Here is a 23,258-nt window from a genome sequence, read left to right as displayed (position 1 = left end):
ACTGAGGGACAAAGTGACTTGATAGTTCTTGTATAGTATTCCCTAAAGGTTAATTTGCAGGGTGAGTCTGTGGTGAGAAAGGCAAATGCAATATTTAGCATTCATTTCAAGAAGATTAAAATATAAAAGCAAGGATGTAATGTTGAGACTATAAAGCACTGGTGAGGCCTCACTTGGAGTATTATGAGAAGTTTTGGGCCCCTTATCTTAGAAAAGATGCGCTGAAGCTGGAGAACGTTCAACGGAGGTTCACTAAAATGATTCCAGGTATGAGTGGTTTGTCATAATGAAGAGAGTTTGATGGGTCAGGGCATGTATTCAGTATAATTTAGAAAAATGAGGGGTTATGTCTTTTAAACCTATCGAATGGTGAAAGGTCTTGTTGGAGTGGCTGCAGACAGGATGTTTCCTGTGGTGAAAGAGTCTGAGACCAGAGAGCACAGCCTCAGGATAGTGGGGTGTCCTTTTAGAATGGAGATGAGGAGGAATTTCTTTAACCAGAGAGTGGTGAATCTGTGGAATTCTTTGCCACAGGCAGCTGCAAAGACCATGTCTTTATGTATATTTAAGGCAGAAGTCAATAGATTATTGATTGGAGAAGGCCAGACATTGAAAAGTTGAGAGGAAAATTGGATCAGCCAGGATGAAATGGCGGAGTAGATTCAATGGGCCAAATGACCTAATTCTGCTCTTGTATTTTATGATCCTATGGTCAATTGTATTTAGCTCCTTCCAATCTCTAATAATGAAATGGATGTATTCTTAAAAATTTATTGAAGACAAGGAAGGTGTTGACATGTTTGAATATATTTGTGGACCTTTCAACAACAGTGCTTCCTGATTTCCTTGTTTATATTCCTGTACACTTCAGTACTGAAAGAGATGTGATCTAATCTACTTAGCATCATCTTGTCGTTCTTCATCTTTGAAAGGGTAGTTTCTTTTAAAAGTGTGTATTACCAACAGAAATGAGCAATCTGAAGTGGTTGAATATCAAAGGAAAAATACCTTTAACATATGGTCATTACACTGCACTTTCAGATATAATGATATTATTTATGTGTGCATAAATGCTAACTGCGTACATTGTTTTAATAGTATATTTGAAATGTAGTTACACATTACTAAGTGATTTGCTGTAACATAGTAATAATTGCCTGTTCCTAGTATTAATACAAGATCATTGCCCAATGTTATTGAAAAATTTAAGGTCGGGGCTGAAATTTTTACTCTATTAATTCTTAAAATAAGCTTCTGCAAGTTGTTTTAAAGGATCCTTTCTTATCTGGCTTTGTTTAGTTTTCTTTATGTCATTAAACACAATGTTGTCTGGTTTGTCACTGAAATAATGGCAATTTATACCATCAGTGCCAATTTGTATTGACCAAATGAACATGAGGCCATAAGACAGGAGCAGAATTAGGCCATTTTGGTGTTGAGTATGAAATGGATATGGACAAGAATTTCAAAAGACTATCCATTTTGTGCATAGTTGAGGACATACCCCACCTAGGGGGTCTTCCTTCCTCCCTGTCTTCTTTCCTTTCCACTTCCTAACTCTCACAAAATGTTTTAATAATTAATAAAGCCAACACAATTCTATTGCCCAAGTTGAAGGTCTGAATCAGTGCTGTCACTGCTACAGAAATTCCTTGATAGTGTTAATGTTTTCTTAGGGCCAAGGTAGATTGCTGAAACTTAATCATTCCCTTCATCACTTCCTGTGGTCACATTATTATGGGACTCAGTCAAGAAAAAAGGTGAAATTTGTTTGCAATTTGTTCATTGCCAACACATGCTGCACTGTCACAATAAATTCACATTTATAAAATCTGGTTGTTTCCTTCAGCCAAGGCTGCGTCTAGTCATGAACTGCTATCCTATGGAAAGTCATAGCTAAATTGGGTTCTTGCATATTGCAGGGTTGTGTGGTCATAGATTGATAGCTATTTATGTTTCTTATAGGTCGATCGACTGATGGAGCTGCATTTTAAGTATCTGGAAGCTGTGCAGATAGCTGACAAGAAGATTGAAGGAGAAAAACATGTATGCATTAGCAAAACCTTTATGCATTTCTTGCAAACCTTTTTGGTAATCTCTGACTTAACAACTAGTTGCATTTGATCTTAGGAGCTTAACAAAATTAGACTGGCGTTTCATGAAGACATTTGCATGGGGTGATCAAAATAAAATTATTGATAAGAATAAAGTGCAACTTTTATTAGTAATTGTCTAACACCATGGAAAGGAGTCATAAGAAATTAGGTTGCTTGTAGCAAAGTTCAGGATTACCATTCGCAATGATAATTGAATATTCACTGTTCATGAGAAAAGTGTGGTCACTGTTTTTGACCACAATCATAAGATAAAATAAAATATGAAGTCCATAGGAGAAGAAAAGCCTATTGAGATCTTGCCTGATGCAAAGTAATCCGCCTTGCATGTGTCCTTGCAATTTTTCCAGCCACAATGACAGACTTCATTTTTAAAATGGAAGTCAGTGATTTTAACCAGGCTGATTTCCAGCTTGCTCACAGTAATGATAATGAAAACAACAGAATCCAAATGTCTCTGCAATGTAGCAAAGTAATGGAGTTATTCAACATCTCAGAATGAGAAATCTTGCGAGACTTCCCCCTGATCTGTCAGAGTCCTCTTTGCTTGCACACCAGATTCAAGAGCCACTGAGTCTGTGGATTCAGGATGAAATCCATGTTTACGAGTACAATCTAACAGTGACAAGAAAGCTGAAATTTTATGTGCACAATAGATAGCCTTAGAATAAAGAAGTTGTGCAAGATTCCTGAGTGATGCACTGACTATTAGAATGCCTTGTGCCATATACTGAACCTTCACGAAGCCTGCAGATTGGGCAGGCTCATGCTCCTACACTGCTTGATATTGTCTGCTTGAAGTAAAAGGGAAGAACTCCCTTCCCAGAACTGTTATTCTTCTATAATGTCTGAAATGCAGCTGTGGACTGTATTCTGTAAAATCTGGAATCTGCCACTGATGTGAAAGCCAACAATTCAGAGACATTTTGTCCTTCAACTTCAAATATTTTGAAGTCCAGCTACCACGATGTCGGACTCTGTTTTGAAATTCTTAGTTTGTAGATACATTACTGTACATTGTATTTTGTCCAGACTTCCTGTTCCTGGTTATCTGCAAGTCACAAAACCTCCAATAGTGAAGCCTAGCCATTGCCTTCACCCATAAATACAATCTCTTCAGTGCAATTGCAAGTACACTTCTAGTCAGTTATGAATCCATCAGCTTGGCAATAAGGCAAGGTAGTGAAGAGAGAATAACATTCTTAGAAACATAGAAAATAGGTGCAGGAGTAGGCCATTCGGCCCTTCGAGCCTGCACCACCATTCAGTATGATCATGGCTGATCATCCAACTCAGAACCCTATACCTGCTTTCTCTCCATATCCCCTGATCCCTTTAGCCACAAGGGCCATATCTAACTCCTTCTTAAATATAGCCAATGAACTGGCCTCAACTGTTTCCTGTGACAGAGAATTCCACAGATTCACCACTCTCTGTGTGAAGAAGTTTTTCCTCATCTCGGTCCTAAAAGGCTTCCCCTTTATCCTTAAACTGTGACCCCTCGTTCTGGACTTCCCCAACATCAGGAACAATCTTCCTGCATCTAGCCTGTCCAATCCCTTTTTGTATATGTTTCAATAAGATCCCCCCCTCAATCTTCTAAATTCCCGCGAGTGTAAGCCTAGTCGATCCAGTCTTCATGTTAAAGTCCTGCCATCCCAGGAATCAATCTGGTGAACCTTCTTTGTACTCCCTCTATGGCAAGAATGTCTTTCCTCAGATTAGGGGACCAAAACTGCACACAATACTCCAGTGTGGTCTCACCAAGGCCTTGTACAACTGCAGTAGAACCTCCCTGCTCCTGTACTCGAATCCTCTTGCTATGAATGCCAACATACCATTCATCTTTTTCACTGCCTGCTGTACCTGCATGCCCACTTTCAATGACTGGTGTACAATGACACCCAGGTCTCGTTGCACCTCCCCTTTTCCTAATCGGCCACCATTCAGATAATAATCTGTTTTCCTGTTCTTGCCAACAAAGTGGATAACCTCACATTTATCCGCATTAAATTGCATCTGCCGTGAATTTGCCCACTCACCTAACCTATCCAAGTCACCCTGCATCCTCTTAGCATCCTCCTCACAGCTAACAGTGCCGCCCAGCTTCGTGTCATCCGCAAACTTGGAGATGCTGCATTTAATTCCCTCGTCTAAATCATTAATATATATTGTAAACAACTGGGGTCCCAGCACTGAGCCTTGCGGTACCCCACTAGTCACTGCCTGCCATTCTGAGAAGGTCCCGTTTATTCTCACTCTTTGCATCTTGTCTGCCAACCAATTCTCTATCCACATTAATACCATACCCCGAATACCATGTGCTTTAAGTTTGCACACTAACCTCCTGTGTAGGATCTTGTTAAAAGCCTTTTGAAAATCCAAATATACCACATCCACTGGTTCTCCCCTATCCACTCTACTAGTTACAACCTCAAAAAATTCTATAAGATTCATCGGACATGATTTTCCTTTCACAAATCCATGCTGACTTTGTCCAATGATTTCACCACTTTCCAAATGTGCTGTTATCACATCTTTGATAACTGACTCTAGCATTTTCCCCACCACCGATGTCAAGCTAACCAGTCTATAATTACCTGGTTTCTCACTCCCTCGTTTTTTAAAAAGTGGGGTTACATTAGCCACCCTCCAATCCTCAAGAACTAATCCAGAATCTAAAGAGTTTTGAAAATTATCACTAATGCATCCACTATTTCTTGGGCTACTTCCTTAAGCACTCTGGGATGCAGACCATCTGGCCCTGGAGATTTATCTGCCTTTAATCCCTTCAATTTACCTAACACCACTTCCCTACTAACATGTACTTCCCTCAGTTCCTCCATCTCACTAGACCCTCAGACCCCTACTATTTCCGGAAGATTATTTATTTCTTCTTGTTCAGATCTGGTTTTCTTCATGTATTTAGTGCTGTATTGTGTGTTACAATCTTAAATGTGCCCTGATTTGCCATCAAATGAACGTGTTTAGATGATTGATGTTATACTACCTATGCTACTTCTTTTTAATGCGTATGGAGCCAGTAAGATACAACCCATCAAGTAACTATCATGTTTCATAACCTAAATAGTGTGCAATGGGATTGCACTGCCACGAGAAAAACAACTATGCAATTAAATTTCTAGGCCAAGGGTATGTTTTTAAAGAAAATATCTTTTGATTGCTGGTGAGGTCGCTATGCTGCCAAAGAGGGAAGCCTGTGTGGTCTGCCAGAGAATGTTACCCAGGTTTTCTGCATTTTGGATGTAGACTTAAACTAAACATTTTTTCCGTATGATGGTATTTTATATTCTGTTTTTTGCCCAATCTTTTGCTTTGTGTGTGCAGGGAAGGTTTGATGTGCCAGTAATTTTTTTGTTTTTTTTTTGTGGGGGGGAGGGATTTGGAGGTTGGTGTTCGTACAGCCTTTCTTTTCTTTCTTGGTTTCGTGGCTGTCTGGAGAAGAAGAATTTCAGAGTTGTATACTTTGATAATAAGTTAACCTTTTGCCTTTTAACTGTTCTTTATTAAGTGGGAAGATTTGAGGCATAACCGACTGAATATTTCTTGTTAACTCCTTACTACATCAGTCACCTCAATTTCAGATTCAACATTTATTTCAGTTTTTATTTATCATTCATTCTTCAGTATTTTTGTATTTTTCATTTTACAGAAACTGTTTTAATTGGTTTTTAAACATGTTGAAATTGCTGTTTTGACTGGATCTTATGATAGTTCTTTACTCAGTAGTACCTCCATAAAAGTAACAATGTTTAAGAGTCATTAATTAATCTAAAGGACTGTAAGTATTGGGACATTTCAGTGCCATGTTAAAAAGTCTATTTGGATTTTAATAAAAGCACATAGTAAAGAGATCTCTGAAAGTAGCAAACGTAGACAGAAGCTTAATGCATAGAATAGAACTGTTAGAATGTTATATCATAACAAGAAATACTCGTTTGGCTACTGTGTGGAGATCTGGTCACATTATAGGAAGAGGGTATTATGCTGAAGAAAATGCAGAAAAGATTCACCAGGATGTTGCCTGGATTGGAGGATTTCACTAATGGAGAGAGATTGAATAGACTGGGTTTGTTATCCCTGGAGGAAACGAGAGGTGACCTGATAGAGATATACAAAATTAAGAGGAATAGTTAGGGTAAGTAATTAACATCTTTTTGTCATGGTAGAGATATGATAAACAATTAGTGTAAGGTCTGAAGGAGGAATTTTACAAGGGAATATTTGTGAGGCCTCTGTCAATCAGGGTCAGCCATGGATGATGTATCCTAACTGTCTAGATATGCAAACCTGAGCAGTATAATATTGAGGCTTCCCCTCACCACACATCTGATGAACCCAAAAGAACAGCAAAGGTCAATAAATAAAGTTTGGTACCACCAGTGTCGCAGGAGTTGCCAGTCAGTGTTGAACTCAATATAGAACTGCCTTCGGGACTCTAACTCTGGATTTTTCCCGGGGGGGTTTGCTCCTGAAGCTTTCCCAGTAAGTGGGTATAGCTACAAGAGAGTGGAAGATTGAGGTCAGTTTTCCCTTCTCCTAGGTGAGCTGCTAACCATGGTTGACGAGCCGTATCTGTCCAAAACGACTCGTTTTAAGACATCTTTGTAATCCATCTTTGCCCCTTCTCCTTCGGTAGAAAAAGTTCTGCCAGGTTTAGTAGCCAAGCCAAACGTGAAGGTCAGGAGCTGGACTTGGTTGTTAGAAGCTATTTAAGGCACATGCCATTGAGAGCATTTTATAGGTAGTGGGAGCTTGTCCCCATTAACACCGGCTGTAACTACCTTAAGTAACCAGGGAAATAATTACACGTAATAACTGATATTCGTGATTGGTCTGCCAGAGGAGGTGATGGAATCAGTACAATCACAACATTTATGAGGCATTTCGACAAGAACTTCAATAGGTAAGGCATAGAAGGGTACAAGAACTAATATGGCAAATAGGATTAGAGTAGATGGGCAAAACAGTTGATGTGGACCAATGAGCTGCCAGAGGAAATGGTGGATTCAGGTACAATCAATGCATTGAAGAGGTAAAGAATTATATATACCTGTTTACATCCTAAAGTGATCAATTCTGAATTCCTGTAAATGTTAACAAACAGAGAAAATCTGCAGATGCTGGAAATCTGGAGCAACACACACAAAATGCTGGAGGAGGCCATGGATAGACATAGTGGAATGGAGATGGGAAGTGGAATTAAAATGGGTGAACAGCTGCCCCTACACCACCTCCCTCAGTACCATTCAGGGCCCCAAACAGTCCTTCCAGGTGAGGCGACACTTCACCTATGAGTCTGTTGGGGTCATATACTGTGTGCTGCTCTCAGTGTGGTCTCTTGTATATCGGAGACCCGACGTAGATTGGGAGACCGCTTCACCGAGCATCTACGCTCCATCTGCCAGAACAAGCATGATCTCCCAGTGGCCACCCATTTTAATTCCACTTCCCATTCCCTTCCTTCTTTCTTCCATGGCCTTCTGTCTCTTTCACCAATCAACTTCCTAGCTCTATGCTTCATCCCTACCTCTCCAAGTTTCACTTATCGCCTGGCATTTCTCTCTCCCCTCCCTCCACCTTTCAAATCTACACCTCAGCTTTCTTTTCTCCAGTCCTGCAAAAGGGTTTCGGCCCAAAACGTCAACTGTACTTTTTTCCATAGATGCTGCCTGGCCTGCTGAGATCCTTCAGCATTTTGTGTGTGTTTTTCCTGTAAGTGTTTACTGCTTTTGAAGTGTGTAAGTATGCTTACTTTTTTAAATGCCCATAATAATCTTGGAAGTTCTGATAGTGTGTCTCAACCAATAATTATTTTTGAAATATGCTCATAATTTCCATGAAAACTAACTAATGTTGGGTATTTTTAAATATCGTACCATATTATAGGTAGATATGTATAACTTGCCTTTTTTCCAAAAAAAAGTGTGAAGCAAGTATTCTCCCTTTAAATTAGAAAGAATCAAACTACTCAGAACAAAAATTCCTTTATTGCAGCTTATGGTTGAAAATAATCATTTATTTTGGTATTGATTAACTTCTAGTTTGGAAATATTTGATGTTTTTAAAAATGTTAAAATCTCTCCTTTTTATAATTTTAAGCTGCTGAGGTAGGCCTCTTCCTTTTGGGTTTGTCAATCAGTTAATTCCAGTTTTTGTTGCTGTCAGTGAAAATGCAACACTCTTGTTTATGCTATTATCCTTGTTTATCCAGGATATGGTCCGTCAAGGGGAAATAATTGATGACGATATGGAAGATGAATTTTACCTGAGGCGTTTGGATGCTGGCCTCTTCGTCCTTCAGTTAGTTTGTTACATTATGGTGGAGACCTGCAGTGCTGGAATCCCTCAGGTGATTTCAAAATCTATTCACTAAAAATTCTTCATACCCAAATATATCTGTGATGAGCGCATTTTTATTGCTGATGGTATATGGGGAAATTGAAGCTGACTTTCGAAAGTTATTGATCATATACATTGTTTCATGTGAACGCTGAAAAACTAAAACTACAATCAAGTGTGCTTAGCAAGCATTTATGAGGCACAAATGTTTTGAGTTTTGTCTGTGCACATTTATTTTCTGTTTATCCTTAATTGGAATTGTGCTTCAAACTGTGAAATTCATTATTCTTTGTTAAATGGGTTCAGCCCATTCCATAAGAGTCCTGTAGGTTTGAGAGTGGAATCATTAAGGATGATACAACCATTAGCCTACTCCTCCAGTAAGATTCCAGTTTTTCAACTTCTTGGATATCTGACTCACCTAAAGCACATTCATCTTCTCCATTTTCATCCAGCAAATATCACAGCTATTACATGCCAGCAATAAGAAAACTATTTTAGAATAATATTTACACAGCTTTGACACTAGGTAACTTTTCTTGTTTACAAATTTAAGAATTATTTGATATGTTCACTGGAAAGTAAAATGATTTGAACAGTAGTGCACTGGATAGCAAGTTGTAACTGGGGAGGGAATGTACTGAGATTTTTTGTGCTTGTTTTTAGATAAAGCAGCGTGTGCACCAGATTCTGAATATGCGAGGTGGTTCGACCAAAGTGGTTCGACATATCTTGAGAGGTATGATTGAAAGTGTTCAGCATATAAGCCATTAATTCTAAATGTTTCTATTGGCTGAACAGCTGCCCACAAATGCCATATTTTCCTATAATAAATAATGCTACCCTTGTTGAGAAGAACAAACATTCCTCCCTCGAGCTCATCAGTGTTATGCCAATTACATATTTGATGACTTGTCATTAGAAATTATTCTACATTACCATACTTTGACAGTGGATATTCGCATCAGGGCAACAATGAATGTCCTAACTTTGTACATGTTCCTTGCAGCTTGATATGATATGGCAGTGATTCCAGAGTGTGACATTATATTCATCAGATTGTTGTCTGTATTAATATTGCTGAATAACATGTTAAGCTAGAACAGGTCCTTCAACCCACAATGTCTGTGCTAACCATGATGCCAAATTAATCCAATCCCATTTACCTGCACATGATCCAGATCCTTCCATTCACTGCATGTTCATGTGTCTGTCTAAATGGCATTTTAGAATTTTTCCTCATTTGAGAGGACTATCATTTTTTTCATTCATTTTTATTTGTGCATATTGAATTGGGTGTATAGAAGATATTGGATGTATGTTTTGATCTATAATTCTCAAAAACAAGTTGTGTGGATGAAAACTGTTGAGCACACCTGCCTCATTTTGAGGAGCTCATTTGATTCTGTGATCCAGCACTTGAGGCAATAGGCTGATTCATGTGCTCTGTCTCAGTGGCCAGCCTGACCTCTCTAAAGTTTACAGTCAGAAATTTGAAGATTTTTTTGGTGGCAGCAGGGTGCTCAAATTATTGGCCTCTACCTAGAGGTCCAGGTACAGTTGTGGAAATGCCCTTGTTTGCCATTGAAAAGAACATTGTGTTCGGTTTAATTCTAATACATTTGCTATCTCTGATATGAACATTTTATAACCTAATCGAATTAGCTGAATATGGATTGATAGAGATTATTTAATAGATCTTCATAATCCGCTTGTACTTTGGCTTGTTAATTTGTGATTTTGTGGGGTCATTTGGGCATGTAATCATTAATGCACTTTATGTTGTCAGTTGGGATAGTGTTTGCAAAGGAAGTGGGATTAATATTTTGAAAAATCAGGGATTGAGCCATTGGGTTGACTTGAATCTTTAAATAGATTCAAAATGCAGCAGGTCAGGCAGCATCTATGGAGAGGATCATCAGGCAGAAGTTCTTATGTTTAATCTATAAATAAAGCTCTATTTGTATAAAATGTCATTTTAGATATTTAAAATGAGTTTATCTTGCTCCTGGTTGGTGTTTGATTATCTTTAAGTGCATATGATCTGCTCACAGTAACTTAGCAAATTCAAACTGCGCAAGCTTGCTGGAATATTTGAAGAGCATTTCAATGAATTAATTCTTTAAAAAGGGACTGGATTTTGTTGCATTCTTTGGCTGTTGTGGTATAATAACTGGACAGAGGTTGATTCTTCAGTAAATGCCTAATATATATTATTTTTTCAATCCTTAAGTGAGTCTCAGTTAATCTTTGAGTATTGCATTAGAAATAGCTACTGTCTCTTGCATGAGATTGTGTTTCAGGAAAAGATATTTTTGGTTTGTTATATGCAACAAAATATCAAGCATAGATAACCTACATTGGGACAGCGTACTACTCTGTAAGCTTATTTACTGGAATATTGTGTACAAATGATACTTGTAGTTTTATATTACATGCATTTGGGCTCATTTAGCCGTGACTCTGACAGTCTTTGGGCCCAGAGGGAGTGCATAATGTTTGAGACAGAGCTGAAGAGTAATAGATTGTGGGTTCATTAACTGCACATTCGCAGCATAATAACTTTTTGTTTGTTTTATTATGTCCCCTAGCTATGTATGGAAGCACACTCCCATGACAAATGTGCAGAAATCAGCTCTAAAACAGTAGCTGCTCTTACTCTGAGAGTACGGAATTGGTTCCCTTTAGTGTTACTCCGTTCTCCAAGGAGAATCTGTACTCCAGTTTCAAAACACATATCTATAGAAAGCCAAAGATTTCTAAATGTAAATTATTTCTTAAAAACAATGTTTTTGGAATGCCATCCTACTATGTCTATCAAAGTGCATAAATGTTGCAATATGCTACCCTGAGATTCCTTTCTTGTGGACCTCCTCTGCCTGTAAGGAGTTTGTACGTTCACCCCGTGACTGCATTGGTCTCCTCCAGATGCTCTGGTTTCCTCCCTCAGTCCAGTACCAGATGGCAGGTTAATTGGTCATTGTAAACACCCCCCTGATTAGGCTGGGATTAAATTGGGAGGTTGCTGGGTGGCACAGCTCAAAGGGCTGGAAAGCCTACTCTGTGCTGTATTTCAATAAATTAATCAAGAACAAAGAAATAGAATCAATGAAAAACAGCAAAGACAGACAAGCAGCCAATGTGCAAAAAAACAAACTGTGCAAATACAGAAAGAAAACAAATTTTATCATATTATATATTTATTATTCGTTGTTTGTGTGTGTGTGTGTGTGTATGTATGTATGTATGTATGTGTATCTATATGGGAGGGGGGAGAACATGAGTTATAGAGCCCTTGAAAGAAAGTCCGTAGTTTGTGGAATCAGTACAGTGTTGTGGTGAGTGAAACTATCCCCACTGGTTCAGGAGCCTAATGATTCCTGAATCTGGAAATGTGAGACCTAAGGCTTCAGTACCTCCTTCCAGATTGCAGCAGCAAGAACAGAGCATGGCCTGGATGGTGGGGGTCCTTGATGTCTTTTAAAATTATTACAAGATGTTTGTGTTCTACATTTTAGATTTTAAATATTTATCCAAGTATTCACAAAAGAGCAATTCAAATATAGTTTCATCGAGCATCCAAAACTTGAATCATGTATTACCAAATCACCTTAACATGCTCCATAATCAGAATGTCTTATGTTTCAGTATAAAGATAATCTTCTGCTTTGTTTTTCAACCTTTTGCTTTCTAAGCACAATTATTTTAGTGAAAATAGCAGGAAACAAAAGAAAGTTTTGCTTTGTCTTTGCCACTGAATTCTTTTTCCATCCAAAATTTACCATTTTTAGGAATATTGTAGAAAAGAGAACTCTCTTTTTATGGCATATGTGCCCAAGACTCTCAGCATTGTAGCATAGCAGTTAGTGTAATGCTGTCACAACACCAGCCAACCAGGTTCAATTCGCACTACTGTCAGTAAGGAGTTGTACATTCTCCCCGTGATCACGTGGGTTTCCTCCAGGTGCTCCGGTTTACACATTCCAAAGACATACTGGCTAGTAAGTTAATTAGCTACTTCGGTGGCGTGGGCTCATTGGGCCAGAGGGGGCTGTTACCATGCTGTATCTCTAAATAAATAAGTCACAATGGACCAAGATTACATGGAAGAGAATTTGTATTCAGTTTCCCTTCTCACGCCCTAGGGATGTCTTTGTGCTTCACTACCAATGTTATTTCTTGAAGTGTAGTTTTTTTATATAATCAATTGATGTTCACAGATATAAAATAAATTGCATCTAAGTATATGTTAGTTAGTTGGTTGAAAGATAATTGCTTTGAAGAGAACCCAGCGCTCCCTTCCTCATTGTAGAAGTGCTGCATCTGGACAGGCCTTCTATTTAAAAATAAACCCAAGAGGTAGTGTTCCTGACATTGCAGCACTTGTTCAGCACTGGAGTTGGCATGTCAGCATAGATTATATGCTTGAGTCTTGTTTCTTGCTTTCCCCTGGGAGGACATGAATTGGAAGTTGTCTGTGAAGGGTACAAAATATGATAAAACAAGAGAATAGATTGTCGATGACAGTCCTCAAATGATTCAGTTCTGCTGTGGCCTGAATTTGATTGCCATTGATCTTGGCTGTCTTCTTTGGCGCTGTTTTACTATTTGTTGCTTGAATTACTAACTAAAGTACGTCTCAGTAATTGAGTTCTCCTTTTTCAGTGATGAAAAAACTGCTAACTGGACCAGTCCCATGCTTGCACAGGTCTTGCTGCTTTACAGTGCAACTTGCTGACAGTTAGAAAGCAATGCTTCATGCAATTTGTCTAACCACTTCACCTGCAATGTGGGGAATGAAAGCAACAAACGTCATATCTGCATTATTGTTAAACCAGCATGCAGTATCTATCAACAAAGCAGAGAAGCCTGCACTTCTAAGTGCATTTGTTTGAAGAGGCATAAAGTTGGATCTAAATGTCCTTTTAATTGTTAGGACATTAATTTTGTCTGCAGTGTTGATGGCCAATTCCAATTTAGATCTTTATAAATTATAGGTGAAATACCATTTTCACAACCAGTTAAATAGAAGCACAATGCTCTCTCCCCCCGCTGCCTCTGTCTTCACAAGAGTGTATTTAATAGGGTGAGGTCAGAATTACAGAGGGGAGAATCAGTTAATGATTTCAGTCACTGCTTCTCCCCACTGCAATTCTGATATCAGCAGATTAACTAGACTGTTGTCTTACCCTTACCTCACCCAATCCTCTCTGCAATTCCGCTTTCCCAGTCAGTGAACAGTTTTCAGACTGAACTGCTGACAGTCCCCCACACATTTTGCACAATTTGATGATTGTGGCATTTGGTGTTTCCTGTGTTTATTTTTCAGGTTTCCTTGGTACAGTACACCTTTGACCTTTGCCTAAAATTACCAAAGTATTTGGATATATTTCCTTGTCAAATTACACCCTGATGTTTAGAACAGATCCCTGAGGCAAACCACTGGTGACTGACCTCCATGTGGAATATGACCCGTCTACAACCATTCTTTGCCTTCTGTGGGCAAGCCAGTACTGGATCCATAAAGTAATGTCCTCTTGGATCCCATGCCTCCCCTTTCTCAATGAGCCTTGCATGGGGTACCTTGTCAAATGCCTTGCTGAAATCCATATACACTACATCTACTGCTCTACCTTTATCAGTGTGTTTAGACACATCCTCAAAAAATTCAGTCAGGCTCGTAAGGCACGACTTGCCTTTCACAAAGCCATGCTGACTATTCCTAATCGTATTATGCCTCTCCAAATGTTCATAAATCCTGCCTCTCAGGATCTTCTCTATCAACTTAACAACCACTGAAGTCAGACTCGCTAGTCTATAATTTCCTGCGCTATCTCTACTCCCTTTCTTGAATAAGGGAACAACATCCGCAACACTCTAATCCTCCGGAACCTCTCCCGTCCCCATTGATAATGCAAAGATCATCGCCAGAGGCTCAGCAATCTCCTCCCTCGCCTTCCACAGTGGCCTGGGGTACATCTCATTCGGTCCCACTGACTTATTCATCTTGATGCTTTCCAAAAGCTCCAGCACATCCCCTTTCTTAATATCTACATGCTTAAGCTTTTCAGTTGGCTGTAAGTCATCCCTACAATCGCCAAGATCCTTTTCCATAGTGAATACTGAAGCAAAGTACTGCTATCTCCTCCGGTTTCCACTGTCACACTCGATTGGTCCAATTCTCTCACGTCTTATCCTCTTGCTCTTCACACACTTGTAGAATGCCTTGGGGTTTTCCTTAATCCTGTCCGCCAAGGCCTTCTCATAGACCCTTCTGGCTCTCCTAATTTATTTCTGAAGCTCCTTCCTGCTAGCCTTGTAACCTTCTAGATCTCTATCATTACCTAGTTTTTTGAACCTTTCGTAAGCTCTTCTTCTTGACTAGATTTACAACAGCCTTTGTCCACTGCGGTTCCTATACCCTACCATCCTTTCCCTGTCTCATTGGATGGTACCTATGCAGAACTCCACGCAAATATCCCCTGGACATTTGCCACATTTCTTCCGTACATTTCCCTGAGAACATCTGTTCCCAAATTATGCTTCCAAGTTCTTGCCTAATAGCCTCATATTTCCCCTTACTCCAATTAAACGCTTTCCTAACTTGTCTGTTCCCATCCCTCTCCAATGCTATGGGAAAGGAGATACAATTGTGTTCACTATCTCCAATTTGCTCTCCCACTGAGAGATCTGACACCTGACCAGGTTCATTTCCCAATACCAGATCATGAACAGCCTCTCCTCTTGTAGGCTTATCTACATATTGTGTCAAGAAACCACCTTTAAAACACCTAACAAACTCCACCCCATCTAAACCCCTTGCTCTAGGGAGATGCCAATCAATATTTGGCAAATTAAAATCTCCCACCACAACAACCCTGTTATTATTACACTTTTAAAGAATTTGTCTCCCTATCTGCTCCTCACTGTCCCTGTTACTATTGGGTCATCTATATAAAAAAAAACACCCAGTAGAGTTATTGACCCATTCCTGTTCCTAACTTCCACCCACAGAGATTCCATAGACAATCCCAACATGTCTTCCTCCTTTTCTGCAGCTGTGACACTATCTCTGAATGAAGTGCCATGTCCCCACCTCTTTTGCCTCCCTCCCTGTTCTTTCTGAAACATCTAAAGCCTGGCACTCAAAGTAGCCATTCCTTCCCCTGAGCCATCCAAGTCTCTGTAATGGCCACAACATCATAACTCATAAGAAGCATTTGGATAGGTACATGGAGGAGCAGGGCTTGAGAGGGATATGAGCCAAAATCAAGAAATTGTGACTGACTGGGTTGGGACTATGGTCAGCATGGACTGTATTCAGGCTGCATTGCTCTGTTGTGATTGTCTAGTTCCTCGTACCATTTAGTCCATTCATCCTGAGTGGGGGCCATACAGCATAGACTGAAAAGATCTTGAGGTGTAGCCTGATACATTTGAATGGTGCTTATTGTATAATCTATAAAATCATCAGAATTCATCTTACGGTTAGGTGCCTTGCTCATAATCTGCACATTTCATTAGGTTTCCATGGGGTATAAACGCGCAGAGTGGGTTCATCCGTGTTTCCATGGGGATTGGGGACAGTTCGGGTCGGGAGCAAACGTGGAGTGTTTGTATCTGGGACCGCAGGTCCAAAGGGGTCATCATCATCATCATCCTACTCCTCATCTGGGTCAATTAAGCAGTTAGGTTAAGCAGATAGGTCCCCTATCAAGCAGTTTCTCTTTTGGGCATGAGTTTTAGGTACTAGCAGCCAGGAGGCCTTTTCCCTTTGACTGTTGCTTAGTTTGGCTTCTAGTTCTGGCTGCTATAGGGTCACAAAACTGCTCCGGCCCCTGTCTCTGCTCCTGTTCCTGTTCCTTAGGCCCCTGAGGTGAGTAAGGAGCTGGTGGTTAGGATGCCTGTTGTTGAGGGACTGGAGGGTAACCTGGAGCCGTGGGGTGCACTAGCCAATCCTCCTTAGTTTCATCTGTATCATCAGTCTCATTTTGGAACAACATTGGAAATCCAGACATATCCGGAGGTACCTCCATTTTACTCTGGTAATTAGCACCCTTATGTCCCTGTCCAGTCTTCTCCCTCCTTTTCTGTCCTTTATCATGGTCGTCACACTGATACTTCAAAACTTCCCATGGCTTGGGTTTGCCTTCCCTGTCACATATACTAATCCCTCTTCTACGTGCATTGTGTTCCCAACTACTTTGTCCAGACTTATTGGTTAATTCCTCAGCCGTTTTTCTCCATGTTGACATTAAAAGTTTCCATTTTTCCACATACCAGGTCCCCCCCCAATGGCCACATTTCATTTCCCAGTTTCTTATGTAATGCGACAGATAATTTATGGAAATCATTCTTGTCCCTGGGATTCTCCTTACAAATTTTGAACAAGCGGGTATCTGGCCCTGACTTATCAAGGGTCTGACCTATTTTCCTTTGATCCATTAATTTCGTGCTGTGTCTCTCTGCACCCACTTCAGGGTCCTGACCTTCGCATGGGGATTTTCCCTCTTAACAACCAGTCTAAGGCAGAGTGTCCGAGACAGGCAAATTATCGTAAGCTTACTTCAAAGCGTATTTATACCAGAGTGAATCTTCTAACTCTTCTTACACCAGGGCGAATCCTCAAGCCCACTTATACCCTAGTATAAGGGTGAATCCTCAAACCCACCGTTCTTACCGTAGTACTCAGGTAATCTTAATGGTTCTTCAGGTGTCTGTCAGACGATTACCCGCCAGACGAAAAGGTCATCAGGGTGGACAACTAATGAGAGAGATCAAGGTAAATCTTACCTTGTGGGCCCATCCGTCTCAGGTCGTTCCCACCGAGCCAAGCACTGACGCCTTCTCACAGGGATGCCTCGTCTTGGACTTCTGGCTGGCTCGCCAAATTGTCAAACCTTACTTCTAATTATTACCCGTTACCCGATGCAAGAACAACAGCTTTTTAATTAGTAGCTCGCTACTAGAGAGAGCCCTCCTTAGGCACACACTGCAAAGCACAGAGATCCAGAGTTTTTTTATACCATTTTTTGTCATGTACACAGGAAGCAATTTTTTAGCTACCCCCCCCCCCCATAATCACATGCCAAGTAACAGTGGTATTTTGAGGCAAAACCCACTTGATCACCTTAAAAGGCAGTCAAATTCAGACAACCGGGACATTGTGCGCAATCAGATAATTCCTCATTTTCCTAACTGTAGTTCCGCATATTTGGAAACAAAGTATATTGAATCTTTGTCTAACAATCTATGGAACTATCTTACGAGACAAAGAGAACGATTTTAATTCTTGCAAAACCATATAGCAGGAAGTATGTGCCAAATAAACAGAACTCAATCCACAAAACAGCATAGTTGTTAGTCTAAAAGCAGCACAAGCAAATTACTTAGAACAGAACAATCAGAAGTCTACAGTTATTTTGGAAAATCATTTCTCAACCCTTTAACCCTTTAACATCTCACTGTGACTATGACTAATAGCTATTAGCAAACTTGTGAAGAGCAGAAACCAAACTCTGAAATAACATTTACTTAGTGTATCTTCAGGCACTTCAGTTTCTAAAGTAACACGAGTGAATCTGCAGATGCTGGAAATAAATAAAAACACAAAATGCTGGCCGAACTCAGCAGGCCAGACAGCATCTATGGGAGGAGGTAGTGGCGACATTTCAGGCCGAAACCCTTCATCAGGAGTGATAGACGTGAAGGGTTTCGGCCTGAAACGTCGTCACTACCTCCTCCCATAGATGCTGCCTGGCCTGCTGAGTTCTGCCAGCATTTTGTGGGTTTATCAGTTTCTAAAGTACTTGTTTCTAAGCTACGGAACTTAATGTAGAATTTTGCCAATATGTAAATATTTCAGAGCATGTTCTTGATAATAAACTATTAGAGTTTTATAGATACCAGCGTGATTTTTTTGGTAGGTACTATATAACCATATAACAATCACAGCACGGAAACAGGCCATTCCGGCCCTCCTAGTCCGTGCTGAACTCTTAATCTCACCTAGTCCCACCTGCCCGCACTCAGCCCATAACCCTCCACTCCTTTCCTGTCCATATACCTATCCAATTTTATCTTAAATGACACAACTGAACTGGCTTCTACTACTTCTACAGGAAGCTCATTCCACACAGCTATCACTCTCTGAGTAAAGAAATACCCACTCGTGTTTCCCTTAAACTTTTGCCCCCAACTCTCAAATCATGTCCTCTTGTTTGAATCTCCCCTACTCTCAATGGAAACAGCCTATTCACGTCAACTCTATCTATCCCTCTCAACATTTTAAATACCTCGATCAAATCCCCCCTCAACCTTCTACGCTCCAATGAATAGAGACCTAACTTGTTCAACCTTTCTCTGTATCTTAAGTGCTGAAACCCAGGTAACATCCTAGTAAATCGTCTCTGCACTCTCTCTAATTTATTGATATCTTTCCTATAATTCGGTGATCAGAACTGTACACAATATTCCAAATTTGGCCTTACCAATGCCTTGTACAATTTTAACATTACATCCCAACTTCTGTACTCAATGCTCTGATTTATAAAGGCCAGCGTTCCAAAAGCCTTCTTCACCACCCTATCTACATGAGACTCCACCTTCAGGGAACTATGCACTGTTATTCCTAGATCTCTCTGTTCCACTGCATTCCTCAATGCCCTACCATTTACCCTATATGTTCTATTTGGATTATTCCTGCCAAAATGTAGAACCTCACACTTCTCAGCATTAAACTCCATCTGCCAATGTTCAGCCCATTCTTCTAACCGGCATAAATCTCCCTGCAAGCTTTGAAAACCCACCTCATTATCCACAACACCTCCTACCTTAGTATCATCAGCATACTTACTAATCCAATTTACCACCCCATCATCCAGATCATTTATGTATATTACAAACAACATTGGGCCCAAAACAGATCCCTGCCCCGCTAGTCACCGGCCTCCATCCCGATAAATAATTATCCACCACTACTCTCTGGCATCTCCCATCTAGCCACTGTTGAATCCATTTTATTACTCCAGCGTTAATACCTAACGACTGAACCTTCTTAACTAACCTTCCATGTGGAACTTTGTCAAAGCCCTTGCTGAAGTCCATATAGACTACATCCACTGCCTTACCCTCGTCAACATTCCTCGTAACTACTTCAAAAAATTCAATAAGGTTTGTCAAACATGACCTTCCATGCACAAATCCATGCTGGCTACTCCTAATCAGATCCTGTCTATCCAGATAATTATAAATACTATCTCTAAGAATACTTTCCATTAATTTAGCCACCACTGATGTCAAACTGACAGGTCTATAATTGCCAGGCTTACTTCTAGAACCCTTTTTAAACAATGGAACCACATGAGCAATACGCCAATCCTCCGGCACAATCCCCGTTTCTAATGACATCTGAAAGATCTCCATCAGAGCTCCTGCTATCTCTACACAAACTTCCCTCAAGGTCCTGGGGAATATCCTGTCAGGATCCGGAGATTTATCCACTTTGAAATTTCTTAAAAGCGCCAGTACTTCCACCTCTTTAATTGTCATAGGTTCCATAACTTCCTTACTTGTTTCCCACACCTTACACCATTCAATATCCTTCTCCTTAGTGAATACCGAAGAGAAGAAATCGTTCAAAATCTCTCCCATCTCCCTCGGCTCCACACATAGCTGACCACCCTGATTCTCTAAGGGACCAATTTTATCCCTCACTATCCTCTTGCTTTTAATATAACTGTAGAAGCCTTTCGGATTTACTTCCACCTTATTTGCCAAACCAAACTCGTAACTTCTTTTAGCTTTTCTAATCTCTTTCTTAAGTTTCCTTTTACATTCTTTATATTCCTCGAGCAATTCCATTACTCCATGCTGCCTATATCTATTGTAGACATCCCTCTTTTTTCAAACCAAGTTTTTAATATCCCTTGAAAACCATGGCGCTTTCAAACCTTTAACCTTTCCTTTCAACCTAACAGGAACATAAAGATTCTGTACCCTCATAATTTCACCCTTAAATGACCTCCATTTCTCTATTACATCCTTCCCATAAAACAACTTGACCCAATCCACTCTCTCTAAATCCCTGCGCATCTCCTCAAAGTTAGCCTTTCTCCAATCAAAAATCTCAACTCTAGGTCCAGTCCTGTCCTTCTCCATAATTGTACTGTCTGACTAATTGATACACTTAGTAGTGGATAACAGCTAAATCACAAGTAGTTGTCTCGATTGTAAGTTTTTTTATGAATATAAAATATTACAGTTCTTTCAAAATAATAAGACTCCCTTTTCTATATAAAAAAATCAGCAGTTTACTTTCGTGCTTTAAAAATAAGACAGAAACTCAATGGAGTTGGATTTGTGCTTGTAATTAAACATTGTTATACCAATACCTGGCACCACTGAACTAAGGGTAAGTTAAGTGTATTCCAATCCGATAGCAAGTTTCTGAACAGAACCAGGGAACAAAGGGGAGGGCCAGAAAGGAGGGAGTATAGATGTAATTCTGTGCACATTTTTGAAGCTGCAGTATACACCCAGCTCATTAAGAAAAAAATCACGTATGTAGCCACAAAATGTAACAGACTTGTAAATCTCTAAAGTGTGATTGAGAACCAAGTTTTGATCCCATAAATTCGGAGGCCATGTAATTCTGCTGCTGGCATGAGCTATATTTTTTAAATTGTCCAGAAAATCCATTGAATCCATTCTCCAAAATTTTGTAGGTTTTTTTTCACTTTTTGTGGAACGATACAGCACAGCAATAGGCAATTCCGGCCCAAAGAGCCTGCACTGCCCAATTGCACCAATGTGACCAATAAACCTACAAACCCGTAGGTCTTTGGAACATAGGAGGAAACCCAGACGGTCATAGGCAGCGGTAAGAATTGAACCTGGTTCACTGGCATTGTAATATTGTTGTACTAAGCACTACGCTACTGTGGCACCCCAAATATATATCAAAAATTTTTGGCTCTTATGGTACAGTTATGCAAGCTTTGCTGTTTTCATGTGGTTCTCATATGGTTAACAATTGATCACTGGAGAAGTGGACTCCATTGTCCCTAGACTCAGTAGAATGTGCATTTATTTCTAATATTTGGGTGTCATGAGTGAACATCATACTCTCTAGGCAGCAATACTGGCTGCATGGTTTTTAGCTGAGTGCTCTGTCAATAGTTGTTATATGTGTAATCTGTTAAACATGTGAAACCTCCTGGGTATTGTAATCTATGGTTTTCCTTCTTTTAGAACAGTGACTCCCCATAGGGGTCTGTTGTCTGCAATGCGCATTGCTTTCTTTCTCCCTCTCTGCAATGTGGATACACCAGTTAAAGCCATCACCCGTGTGCATGCTTTTATTTAATTGATATGTAGTTGTGCCCGTTCACAACAAATTGGCGATGAGTGCAAGCCTGAATGTCAGAGAATATCACCAACTGCACCGACAGTTACAGGACGAAACAGTAAGGTTTGAAAAGTAGGAAGGCTGTCACGGACACTAACAAACAGACGCGTGAGTAACTGTCTGCATAGTACATTGTGAAAGATGCAACCAGCAAATTTAAAGTGAAAATAATGCAGTGATGGCTTCAGTCGGGAAAGTTGACAAATTTGCTAGCTCTAATGAAGGCTGGAGGTCGTATATTGAGAGGGTTGATCTGTATTGCAAAGCAAACAATGTGGAGGAACAAAAGAAAACCCCCATGCTTCTTAGCTTAATTGGTCTTAGGATGTACAGTTTCTTATGCAACTTGATAACCCTGAAAAGCCAGCAAGCAAGCCGTTCGAAGAAATTGTTACAATTTTACAAAATCATTTAAGCCCTAAAATGCTGCTGATAGCTGAGAGATTTAGATTTTACAAAAGAAACCAATCAAAAGATGAAAACATTTTGAATACAATGAAGAGCTACGCAAATATAAAATGTATAAGATGATGAGAGGTGTTGATCGTGTGGATAGTCAAGAGGCTTTTTCCCAGGACTGAAATGGTTGCCACAAGAGGACACAGGTTTAAGGTGTTGGGGAGTAGGTACAGAGGAGATAGAACCAGAGAACATTACAGCACAGAAACAGGCCTTTTGCCCTTTCTTGGCTGTGCCAAACCATTTTTCTGCCTAGTCCCACTGACCTGCACCTGGACCATATCCCTCCATACACCTCTCATCCATATACCTGTCCAAGTTTTTCTTAAATGTTAAAAGTGAGCCCACATTTACCACTTCATCTGGCAGCTCATTCCACCCTCCCACCACTCTCCGTGAAGAAGCCCCTCCTAATGCTCCCTTTAAACTTTTCCCCCTTCTCCATTAACCCATGTCTTCTGTTTTTTTTTCTCCCCTAGCCTCAGTGGAAAAAGCCTACTTGCATTCACTCTATCTATACCCATCATAATTTTATATACCTCTATCAAGTCTCCCCTCATTCTTCTACACTCCAGGGAATAAAGTCCTAACCTATTCAACCTTTCTCTGTAACTCAGTTTCTCAAGACCCAGCAACATCCTTGTAAACCTTCCCTGCACTCTTTCAACCTTATTAATATCCTTCCTGTAATTCATTGACCAAAACTGCACACAATACTCCAAATCCGGCTTCATCAATGCCCTATACAACCTCACCATAACATTCCAACTCTTCTACTCAAGACTTTGATTTATAAAGGCCAATGTACCAAAAGCTCTCTTTACGACCCTATCTACCTGTGACACCACTTTTATGGAATTTTGTATTTGTATTCCTAGATCCCTCTGTTCTACTGCACTCCTCAGTGCCCTACC

At 40.0% G+C, this 23,258-nt stretch overlaps 1 protein-coding gene across 1 annotated transcript in view; it reads left to right on the top strand.

The window, feature by feature from the left end:
• Positions 1–23,258, top strand: part of ctnnbl1 (catenin, beta like 1) — a 303,435-nt gene that overhangs the window by 241,526 nt on the left and 38,651 nt on the right. The window contains exons 13-15 of the mRNA XM_073061344.1: positions 1,966–2,046; positions 8,350–8,487; positions 9,144–9,216. Of these exons, the coding sequence (XP_072917445.1) occupies positions 1,966–2,046; positions 8,350–8,487; positions 9,144–9,216 (292 nt within the window). The remainder of the gene's footprint in view (positions 1–1,965; positions 2,047–8,349; positions 8,488–9,143; positions 9,217–23,258) is intronic.

The sequence above is a fragment of the Hemitrygon akajei genome, chromosome 11 (genome assembly GCF_048418815.1).
Source record: "Hemitrygon akajei chromosome 11, sHemAka1.3, whole genome shotgun sequence".
In the NCBI taxonomy this organism is placed as follows: domain Eukaryota; kingdom Metazoa; phylum Chordata; class Chondrichthyes; order Myliobatiformes; family Dasyatidae; genus Hemitrygon; species Hemitrygon akajei.
The sequence above is the reverse complement of the archived record's forward strand: the minus strand, read 5'-3'. Positions and strand labels throughout refer to the sequence as shown.